At 37.4% G+C, this 12,416-nt stretch overlaps 1 protein-coding gene across 14 annotated transcripts in view; it reads left to right on the forward strand.

The window, feature by feature from the left end:
- The window catches only part of SUGCT (succinyl-CoA:glutarate-CoA transferase), a 1,092,359-nt gene that overhangs the window by 236,421 nt on the left and 843,522 nt on the right, over positions 1-12,416 (forward strand). For all 14 annotated transcript variants that reach the window (XM_045828747.1, XM_045828740.1, XM_045828739.1 and 11 more), the window contains one exon: positions 8,735-8,830. In XM_045828747.1, the coding sequence (XP_045684703.1) occupies positions 8,735-8,830 (96 nt within the window). The remainder of the gene's footprint in view (positions 1-8,734; positions 8,831-12,416) is intronic.

Raw genomic sequence — 12,416 nt, forward strand, 5'->3', positions numbered from 1 at the left:
TACTTTTGCTGGACCCTGTATTGTGTAATAATTAAGGTCAAACTTATCTGTAAAGGTTTACCTAATTGAAAAGTATGCTTAATCACCACTGTATTTACCAAATAGGAAAGTCCAATAAAACTTTTCCAGGATAAGGCCATTCTGAAATTTAAGTCATCTGATTTGTATATATTATAGTATAGATTACCAGAATTTAGATTAGCTGAATTGAGGTCCTGGCTTGACTATTTAGTAGTTGTATAACCATGGGTGGGTTACTAAACCACTCTATTCCTCAGTTTTCTCATTTGTAAAATGGGTTCATGAGCACTGACTGGGTGGGTCAGTTGGTAGGACCATCATCTTGTCTAGTACACCAAAAGGTTGTGGGTTGATCCCTAGTTGAGGGGCATACAGGAGGCAATTGATGTTTCTCTCTCCCACATGTTTCTCTCTTTCTGTCTCTCTCTTCCTTTCTCTCTAAAATTAATAAATATATTCTCAGGTGAGGATTAAAACATGGGTTCATGAAAGTATCTCTCTTGCATAGTTGTTGGGATGATTAAATAAGATAATTCACATAAAATGCTTAAAACAGTACACAACAAGGGTTTAATAAGTTTTAGCTTTATTATTAGTAAAGACCAGAAACCTAATGGCAAATGTAGTATGAATAGGTGGAATTCTTACTATTTTTTCAACATAGTGAAGCCAGAATACCTTCTCTACTCCTGACTGTTTTTCTTCTTGGCCCTACTGATTCTGAAGGAATCAGTTCACTATAAGGTGTGAAGGAAAAAGTGTAGCAGATTAAATTGCATAGGAAGTTTGAAATGCAAAGTAATGGTATTAGGATGAGAAAGAGAGATATCAGGGTTTCAAAATGTCTTTCTGATATGACGATAAATTTCTCTTCTTGAAGGTCTATTCTCTATGAATGCTAGCCCCTTCATTGCTCTTCTAACATATTTTTTCCCAGAAAGAATTTTATGGTTGGTGAATGAGTGAGGTTGACTAGAAGAGCATGAGGAGAGTTATTGATTGAGTTAATGATGTGCTTTCTAAGCAAATGCAGAGGACAGCTGAGTAATTATGGAGGGATTCCAGCCCACTCCAGGGATATGGGGGAACCCAAGGACATAACCTAGGATATATATGTGAAGTCAAGTGCTACTAGGGTGAGAGGGGCTGGGAGCAGAGAGGTTGAACATAAAGGAGGTAGTGGTATAAGGATGGCTTAGACAGTAGAGTAACCTGAGTATTAGTCATAGCTTTACCATTCACCAACTGTGAGATCTAGAAGAGATACTTACTCTCCTTAGACTTAGTTTTCTCATTGGTAATGTGGAAGTTATAATACCTACCTCATATGAGGTAATTTGGTTTCATTTATTAACCCTTTGTACTCTATATAAAATCCAGGTGATCTAGTTATATGAATCAATGGCTTCCTATGATACTTAGAAAATACCCCAGATCCTTACCCCAGTCTACAGAAACCCATGTGATCTGGCCTTTGTGCACCTTCCTGACCTCACCTTATACTACTCCCTTTTTTACTTACTATGTTTAGCTCTAGTGGCCTTCTTTCTTTTCCTGAATATGGTAAGCATTTACCACTAGAAAGTCTTTTAATTGGTTGATCTTGTTGCCTAGAAAGATTTCCCCTTGGTTTTTATGTGCCTTCTCCAGGTCTCAGATTAAATGTGACATCTTCAAAAGAGGTCTTCACTAATCTGCTAGTCAAGAAGAGCTCTCTCTGTGATTCTGTTTCAGTTTCTTTAATATCACTTATCATTTCTTGATATTTTCCTCTTCCTTTATGTCTGAGTGTACCTTACACTAGCATGTAAACTTCATGAGAATGTGACCATATTTGTCTTATTTGCTGCTCTATCCTCTGTGCCTAGAACAGTTCCTGGTACATGGTGTTGTACAAGGTCTTTGAATAACTGAGTGAATTAATTAGGTGTTGTTTGGCACCAAAATTACTATTAGGTCCCTTTCATTACTCTGTGACTCCTCATCTTTTTATGCTTTCTTGTAAGATTGGAATAAAGCATATAAAGGTGAGTCTAGGTCATCTTATAGTGCTATGAAGATGAAAGTGCTCCAAGTAAAAACCTCCCAGTGATGGGGAGTATGTCAAGGACACATGGGCCAACTAAAAGAGCTCCCAAAGTACAAATCTGAAATGATTTGAGCAACAAAAAAATGTAATATTGTATTATGATATAAAATATAATATAAACATTCACATGTCTGTGATTATATAAATAAATGATTAAAAAAACAAACAAGGGAGAAGAGCCAGATATCCCATGTAGAATTGATCATAACTGCCCACACCTTAATTATGGGCTGTGCCTTTTGACCTCCTTCCAAAGAGGAGAGTGTGGACAGGGGAGAAAAAAAAAAGGTTAATTTTACAGTGGAAAAACCTGATAAACATTGGTCAGGTGGTCAAGATCAACACCAAAAGTGATAAATCATGTCAATAGTATAAATCATGTCGATAGTATAAATCATGTTGATATGATGTCTTGAAAATGGTGCTTACTTTTGTGGTCTTCATTCCAAAACTCCATAATCCCAGTCTAATTTTGAGAAAAACATTTAAAAAACTTCCAGCTGAGAAACATTCTGCAAAATAACTTCATTACTACTCAATACTGTCAAGGTCATTAGAAGCAAGGAATGCATGATAAACTGTTACAGCCAAGAGGAGCCTGAGGAGCCAATGAGTAAATATAATGTGGTAGTTAACCTGGATGGTATCTTTATATTCAAAGATACAAAGGACATTAAGAAAAAGGACATTAAGGAAAAATTAAGGAAATATGAGCATATGGATTTTAATCATTAACAGTTTATCAGTATTGGTTCTTTAATTGAAAATATGTATCACACTAATGTAAGATGTTAGTAATAGGGGAAATGGGTGTAGAATATGTGGGAACTCTCTATAATATCTTGTTAATTTTTCTGTAAATCAAAAACTGTTCTAAAATTAAGTTTTTAAAAAGAGTTGTGCACATTTTCTTAAATAAGGCTGTATTCTTCTGTTGTATTATTTTCAGTGCCTGCTTTTTCTCTTATATATAGATATCATGACTTATTTAACCTACCCCTAATTTTTAGGTATTTAAATTGGTGCTACTAGTTTGTACTTACATCATTGACCATACCTGTGATTAGAGGAAAGGCTGTTTTGACATGGAGACTTTCTTTTGCTTCATATTATTTCTGATTTCTCTTATTATATCTCTCTATATTTCCCCTTGAGGGATAACTTTAAGTATGTTCTATATGTTTATGATTCCAGCCCAATTGATTGGTTTGCTGTTCTCTCCAATTCAACATATTCAAAGGTGGACTTTTATTTTCCTTTCCCTTCAACTTCTTTCTCTTTCTGACTTCCTCTTTTTTTTTTTTTTGTTAATGTCTTAATAGCTTACCTGATATATTTAGTCAGAAATCTGGGAGTTACATTTGGCTCCTTCTTCTCCCTCACTATTCTGTCTGACATTCCCTTCCCATGCAATCTTTCACATGTTCTGTCCAATCGATCCCTAGAATATTTCTTGAATCCACTCATTTTTCCATTTTCACTGCTACCATCCTAGTCTGAACTGTCATCAATTTACGGTATGCCTGGATTCTTACAATATCCATAACTGGCCCCTTTTCTCTCTTGCTTCCTTTTAGTTTATTCTTTGGATTTAATTGCAAGTGCAGTGGGAAATTCCATAAATTTTAGGTAGAAGGATGATAATGATATGACTTGTGATTTTAAAGTGATCATTCTAAAAGATGTGTAAAGAATGACTCCTTACCATGATTTGCAAGGGCTGGTATGATCTGGCTTCTGCCAACCTTTCCATTTTCATTCCCTGTATCTTTTTAAGCATACTTCAATTACAGTAGTCTACTGTCAGGTGGGTTTTTTTTTTCTCTATGCCAATCTCTTTCCAGACTTAGGGCTTTCACCCATGATATTCTCCTTGTTTTTAAAGTTCTCCTCCATGTTCTCCTTACAAGTGGGTTCCTGTAACTGTTTGCTTAGTTGTCTTCTCCACTATTCTTAAGTACGGAGGGGGCAATCTTTTGTATTTACTTATGTATACCTAGTATCTAGCATAGTGCCTTACACAAAGCAGCACCTATTGTCTGTTGAATAAAATAAATATACAAGAGTAATTAGTCATTCATGTGTTGAAAAAGTAAGTATGGGAGCTCTTATGTTAGGTGCTATGAGAATATACAAAGGGTTATAATACATAATTTTTACCCTGAGATAGTGCCCAATTTAAAAGGAGTGATATTTCCCAATTTAAATAATATTGTGACATGGAGAAAGGCAGTATAGTTAGAGTAGTTCAAAGTTCTGCCAGTGGCCAGCTGTGTGACCTCAGATAAGTAATCTTCTTTCTCTGTTCCTTTATTTATGTATCTGTAACATTAAGGAATTTGACTACACTTTCCTAAGGCTTTGGTTGTTATATGTTGTGTGCAATTAATGGTACATTCGTTAAAGTATTTACTCCCAGGCTTCATCCTTGGAGAGTCTGATTTAGTAGTTATGGGAATTCCCCAGGTGATTGTGATGCAAAACCAGGTTTAGGAACTATTGATCTAGGTCTTTCCAGCTTTTTCTTTCTTTTTTTTTTTTAAGATTTTATTTATTTATTTTTAGAGAAAGGGAGGGAGAAAGAGGGAGAGAAACATCAATGTGTGGTGGCCTCTTGAACACCCTCCACTGGGGACTTGGCCTTCAAGTCAGGCATGTGCCCTGACTGGGAATCGAACTGGTGACCATTTGGTTCACAGGCTGGTGCTCAATCTACTGAGCCACACCAGCCAGGTGTAACTTTTTCATCTTATAATTCTAATTGTATTAAAAGGTTGACTATAAAAGTGTGGCAGGACTCAGGCAAATTAAAATCTTATATTTATTCAGAGGCAGGGAAAATATTTTATTTGCTTGGGTGATGGGAGAAATTAATGGATAGGATGACACTGAAATGGACTTTGAAGAATGGATGGAAATATGCACAAGTGTAGAAGTGAAGCATAATTGGTTTTTAGTCCAGCTTTCTTAGAGGCCAGAATATATGCCAGAGAGGAAGGGTGAGGGGGAATTACCCATTTTGATGCAATGGACCATAGTTCTAGTCTTATTTTCCCCACTTTATCTGTCATACTTGTTTGAACTTTTGAGATGAAAGATTCTATTATTGCAGCTTGATCCTAATTTGGTAGGAGTGATTATGTGGTGGCAGACACCATGGAATTTCTTTGGGAAATAATTGGGTGTCTTATTCCTCAAGCTTTTTGGGACTGTGCCCTTTGGATCCACTTTGACCACCCCGTTGGTTTTCTGGTCAGACACAAAGAATATCAGGACCCACATGTTATCTAAAATAATAGTTTTGCTGTCAGAATATTTATTATTAAACCAAAGTTGGCTCTTTTTTTTATTTGGATGAATCCATATAAAGGCAACATTCTGAGTAAATTATATAGCACCCACATGATGAAATAATGAGCCTGAGTTTAGGGGATGAAAGTAATGATCTAATGCAATATTTAGAGTGGATATACAGTATGTACTTATTAACTGAAAAGCCACATCCTATGTTCTTTTGGTTTTGGAAAATTTGTCATTAATTGCCAGGAAACCTCTGATTTTTCATACAGAATCACATCATAGCTGTTGACTTTTACCCCCATCTCCTGCCTTAAAATACATCCTTATAAATGGTAGATTACTTTCAGATCTATAATACCCCTTTTAAACGTTGGGTTACTAAGTTTAGCTCAGCTGCTCTCTTTTTTCAAAGTAGAATTTTTTAAAACCCTTACCCAAGGATATGTTTATTATGTTTATTGATTTTACAGAAAGAGAAATGGAGGGGGGCATAGAAGGAGGGAGGAAGGAAGGAAGAGGTGAGGAGGTAGAGAGAGACTGAGAGAAAAAGAGAGACAGAGACAGAGACAGAAACATCAATGTGGAAAAGAAACATCAATTAGTTGCCTCCATATGCATGCCTGACTTAGGATCGAACTCACAACCCAGGTATGTTCCCTGACCAGTAATCAATCTCTTGAACTTTTGCTGCATGGTATGATGTTTCAACCAACTTAGCCACCTGACCAAGGCCAAAGTAGAAGTCTTTTCCCCCTAACTTTGCCTCTTGAATATTTACTGACAAATCATACTTTGTTTTTGGCTGACAACTGGCTTAAAATCTTATTTAACCTTTGTGCCCAGTGAGAGCCAGTTAGTTGTGAAATGTTTTTGGTTTTCCTGAGTCAGAACTGTGTGGAGAAAGGAAATATTCTATGAGATGAGCTCTGATCTTTCATTCAAACTAACTCTAAATTGAGCTACTTTTATTAAATAGTTGTTGAAGATAGCTCATCAAGGCAAAGTCAGACAGAGCACACAGGCCAAAATTGAGAAGAAAGAATGAGGTAGTAGGCAAGAAATGAGAACAGCGTGGTAGAATCCAGCCCATGCCTACCCCTGGCAGTTTTTTCAGATCAATCTAGGATTCAGAGGTTAACCTGTGGTCATCTAGTCAGTCTATTACCTCATATAGCCCTTCTTGATGTTGATGTGTTAACTATCAGTTGACTTCAAAATTGGAGAAGTGGGAATACCAAGCCTGTGATTAATTGCTTGGAAAAAATTACTTTTATTAAAGTGAATTATTTGCCTCCAGTAGTACCAGAGCACCTTAGATAGTGCTTTAACCAGAATTTATTTGAAAGGAACAACTCTCTCTGCCCTGCACTCCTCTCCCTCAACCCCCAACATAGCTAGATCAAAGAAGGATCTTTCTTGTAGATAAGAAATAGAAAAACCTTAGACTGGAGAATATCTCCCCAATTTCAGGAAATGCCTTCATAGGAAGATTACTACTATTTCATCTGCCAAACTGTTAAGAAGAATAATAGAGTCAGAAGTGTAGAGAACTTGGAAGCAAGTTTAAAACCATTTACTATTTTGCAAATTGTGTTCTGTGTTCATGCTGCCTAGGTAGCATTGTAGGCCTGCCTCTGCTTCAGTCAGAGGACATAAGGGTATTATCTGCTTATATATTAGGATTTCATCTATTATGTGATTTGATATAGGAGTTCTGCCCTTTTATGGAAAGCTTGGAAAAATTTGTTTAGGTTACATGTCAAAGATTATAGAGAATGTATCTGAAGGTCAGAGTAGTTAAATTATATACCTACAGTTGTACAGCTACTTAGAGGTTGACCAAAATTAGAAATCATGAATCTGGACTTCCTATCTAGTGCATTTTTACTACAAAATGTTGATTTGATTTTCCATTTTGAAAGACACAGAAGTGATCTGTGAAATGGTGATTAACACTAGGCAGCCCCAGGCAGCCTTGGAATGTTCCATGGTTCAAATGTCCAGACCAGATGGAGGTCCAGAAATGGATGACTCAAAGTTTATTAGTTTTGCCACCTGGGCAGTACAGCCGAACCAGCTGTCATAAGGCATTTCCAATTTCAACAGAGCAATAAATTAACATAAAAGTCAGTGTAAATCCCAAGAATATGTTAAAGGAGAATGGTTGCTGCTGCAAGGAGATGCATTCAGGCCAAGCCATATTGATAGCCCTTGTCCAAGGCACAGCTGCCATGCCAAGCTGAGGGCAATAACAGGTTATGGCACCAAGCCTTGAAATACCACCCCTTGAGGTTCTCTAGGAGCCAATGTCTGTCTATGTTTGACTTGCTGACTTGGTAGACTCCCAATCACATCTGATAATTTGGAATGGGAAAAGCAAGCCCATGCTATGTCTTGATTATGTTATGAGTTGATAAGCTTTTTTCCTGGAAATTGAAACGTTATTAGGTCACCATCTTGCCATAGTTCTGGGTCCTTGGATGCATGGCTATACACTGGAACATAAGTTTTTGTGGCTGATCTCTAGGCTGAATCAAGTCATTTATCCTCATGTTATCTTCATGTGGAATTGAACTATTGGGGGCTTTCAAGATCTGTATATGAAATACTACAAGAATCAGAGGCTTTAGATGATCACTTTAATTGAACTATGCTTCTTTAAGGCATGGGGCCAAAGAACAAGTTGGGAAAGGTACAGTAATTTTTGTTGAAATGAGGATCATTTACCTGTGAATAAAAACATCAAATAATCTTGATCCTCTATATTAGTAAAAATGTTTTGGGCAGCAAGTAACAGAAAACTTGACTAAATTAAACAAAATAGAGTCCTATTTATTTACTTATTTATTTAATGACAAGTTTAGAGGAATGTGGCTCCTGGCTTTGGTTCACCTGCTCAATGATGATGACACAGTCTCTTTTTATGTCAATTTGATGAAAAGTAAAAGGACAGGTAGAGAGGGGAAAGGAATGTACGGGTTGCTGTTGTAGGCTTTGATGGTAAAGCCTCGACCAGGTTCTGTTTGCTGGGTCAACCTCTGCCTATGATGATTTTTTCAGGAGCTGTTTCTGTGTTTATATGTCTTAGGTGACTGTTACTCAGTACTTAGACTCATGCAATAATGTAATACTGCTGTTCCTTTCTTTGTATATTGAAAGTGTGTATGCCTGTATATTTCTAACATGTTTGGAGTTTTTTTCTCTTTTTTCTTCTACAATGACATAAAGTGAAATCAAATTAAAACTTTCATATTATAACCCTTTGTTAATGAGTGAGTATAGATACACTAGCTTTTTTTTTTTCTTTCTTTTTCTTCCTGGTAGGTGGCATGTTTAACCCAGGTAGCTGCTAATTATCTTATTGCCCAAAAGGAAGCAGAACGTTGGGGCACAGCTCATGGCAGTATTGTTCCTTACCAGGTAAGAGGAAAATTATATAGTATTGGGCTACTATTATTTGCAGGGTTTTTTTTAAATGGAATGAGTTTGCAAAATGATTTCCTTAAGGAAAAAAAACCTTTCAGGGTATTCTGTCATATATCCTGGTCTGACTGTAACAAAGTTCTGTTGTTCACTTTAAATGCTGTGTTTTGCACATTTCTCCGTGAGAAGATTAGCAACAGGACACATAAATGGAAGAAAGAAACTTGCTGAAAATGAGTATTGGACTCAGGATAGTTTGCCTTTTTTTCTTTTTTCACCCAAAAGAGGCACTGATTGTAGCCATTTTAGAAAGCATAGTTTGTTCACCATGTCAATTACAAACCAAATGTTACCTACCCCAGCTGACAATAATATTCTCACAGGGTTGGAGTAAAATGAAAATTTGCCTGTGACAGATCTTCAATTTTGAGCAAAGCAGATGGTTCAGGAACTGCTGTTCTTTATTAAGCATCTAAACTTGTCCTTAGAAATTCTTGAGTTTGGTAGTGTGAATGAATATGTGAAGGAACTGCTATCTTTCAAAAATAAAAACAAACACAAAAACTGAACTCTTCTTTCAAACTCCTAACTTTTGCTTAACCCAGTTGTATCATATAAGATTGTGTTTACTCATGTACTGGTCATATCTTTTGTATTATGTTGTAAGTGTTAGGGTATAGGTATCTTTGTCATCATTGTGTCCCTTCTCACATCCAGCAGAAGCACTTGCTAGATACTATATAATTTTTCTTGAATAATGAAGTGAATTTTACTGTATAGTCATTTTAGTGCTAGTGCTCTTTTTTTAAAACATTTTTATTGGCATTCAAGTACGGTTTTCTGCCTTTTCCCCCCACTTCTCCCCACCACCCCAGCTCTCCCCACCTCCTTGCGTTGTTTCTAGCACCCCCCCCTTGTTATTGTCCATGTGTCCTTTATAATTGTCCCTGCAAACCGTAGTGCTCTTAACAGAACACATAGAAGTCAGTATTTTTTATTGGCCAGGAAATCCATCAACACTGCTAATCACCCTTTCAGTTTTAAGATCATGATTTCTTTGGGCAAAAGTGGTTTCATTTTAATTTTTAATACATTTTTGAGGAACGTGGTGACTCAATGTGATTCTAGAATTCTTTATTTCCATTTATGGTATCTTTACATCTGAAACATTAGTATGATTTTTCTATACAACTATGGTTTCTCTTTTTAACACATTTAGTTAATCTTTTGACATAATTACAGTTATGGAGACATTTTCTTTAGTTCCCTCTTTTCTCTCACAGTGGTTTTCTGATCACCATAGTAACATTTTACTTGCCACCTTCTTAGCTCTTTGTGTTTGTCTCTGCACTTCTAGATAAACCTACCTCACATCACAAAGGCTCTACATTTAGACTAGTTAGAGATCATAAAATTCAGCCTTCTCATTTTTCAGATAAGAAATCTGATATTTAGATTGATTAGATGGACTCTGACTCTGATCTTCTGCCTCCTGTGGAGTGTTCTTTCAGATGTAGGTACCTTTGACAGTAGAGTTGTGATTCCAATTTCCTCCTTCTACTCTACCCCATACCCACACCACTAAACTTGCTTCCTAGCTAAGGGGGTGTCATCAACTAATTTATGTTCATCATTGATAATGGAAATCTCTCTCAATGGCATTTTAACAGAAGACAATATTGGAACCCATGGGAATTCATCTCAAATTTCATCTCAAATAATGGAAGTATAGGCTTAGTTTTCAATGTGTATGGAGAAAGCATTTATGAGTTGGAAGGCTTTCAGTGCAATTCCAAATCATATTGCATTGGGAAGTGTTCATACGCATGTTCAAGAACAAGTTTCATAGTTTGTTTTTTGCTATTTAAAAATATGATATATATTTTTATGTTTTTTAAAATATATTTTATTGATGATGCTATTACAGTTGTCCCATTCCCCCCCCCTTCATTCCCCTCCACCCTGCACACCCTCTCCCACCCACTTTCCCACACTTTAGTTTATGTCCATGTGTCATAAGTTCTTTAGCTTCTACATTTCTCATACTGTTCTTACCCTCCCCCTGTCTATTTTATACCTACCATCTGTGCTACTTATTCTCTGTACCTTCCCCCTCACCTTTTCTCCCACTCCCCTGTTGGTAACCCTCCATGTGATCTCCATTTCTCTGGTTCTGTTCCTATTCTAGTTGATTGCTTAGTTTTTGTTTTTGTTTTTGTTTTAGGTGTGGTTGTTAATACTTGTGAGTTTGCTGACCTTTTACTATACATGATTTTTATCTTCTTTTTCTTAGCTAAGTCCCTTTAACATTTCATAAAATAAGGGCTTGGTGATGATGAACTCCTTTAACTTGACCTTATCTGAGAAGCACTGTATCTGCCCTTCCATTCTAAGTGAAAGCTTTGCTGGATAGAGCCATCTTGGATGTAGGTCCTTGCCTTTCATGACTTGGAATACTTCTTTCTAGCCCCATCTTGCCTGCAAGGTCTCTTTTGAGAAATCAGCTGACAGTCTGATGGGAACTCCTTTGTAGGTAACTGTCTCTTTTTCTCTTGCTGCTTTTAAGATTTCTCCTTCATTTTAGTCTTGGGTAATGTAATTATGATGTGCCTTGGTGTATGCTTCCTTGGGTCCAACTTCTTTGGGACTCTTTGAGCTTCCTGGATTTCCTGGAAGTCTATTTCCTTTGCCAGAATGAGGAAGTTCTCCTTCATTATTTGTTCAAACAACTTTTCCACTTGTTGCTCTTCCTCTTCCCCTTCCGGTACCCCGATAAGTTGGATGTTGGAATGTTTAAAGGTGTCCTGGAGGTTCCTAAGCTTCTCCTCATTTTTTTGAAGTCTTATCTCTCCATTCTTTTCTGTGCGGTTGTTTCTTTCTTCCTTCTGGTCCACTCTATTGATTTGAGTCCCAGTTTCCTTTGCTTCACTATTGGTTCCCTGTGCATTTTCCTTCATTTCTCTTATCGTAGCCTTCATTTTTTCATCTAATTTGTGACCAAATTCAACCAACTCTGTGAGCATCCTGATCACCAGTGCTTGGAATTGTGCATCTGATAGGTTGGCTATCTCTTGGTCGCTTAAAAGTTTTGGATCTGAGGCTTTGATTTATACTTCCGTTTGAGCTATTTTTTGGGGGGCCGGGTCTGGTTGCGCCTGTTAGGTAGTGAGGGGCACAGCCTTAGGTGTTCTCCAGGGCAGGGCAACCCAGTTGCTGTGTTGTGATGTAGTATGTGGGGGTGGGATCTGAGAGGAAACAGTGGTGCTTGCTCCTCTCTCCATCAGATTTCAGTCCCTTCCACTGCTTTGTCCAGGCTAACTGGGCCTTTCTGTTGCTAATTCCTGTGTGGGTGGGATTGTGTAGTTCTAGGACCCTGTGGGTCTCTCCAACAAACTTTCCTTTGAGGCTGGGAGTCTCTCCCTGCACCTCAACTCCCACGGGTGTTTTCAATCAGTGTCCTGAGGTTCTATTTGCTGGTGCTGGGACCCTGGGTTGCTGGGTCTGTCTCACTGCCCAATTTTGCCTGTTTTATCTGTGTGTGAATGTGGTCTGGACAGCCAGGTGCCTTGTGCTCAGTGCCTCG

Source organism: Phyllostomus hastatus, unplaced genomic scaffold (assembly GCF_019186645.2).
Source record: "Phyllostomus hastatus isolate PE091 unplaced genomic scaffold, TTU_PhHast_1.1 phas_scaffold_78, whole genome shotgun sequence".
NCBI lineage: Eukaryota > Metazoa > Chordata > Mammalia > Chiroptera > Phyllostomidae > Phyllostomus > Phyllostomus hastatus.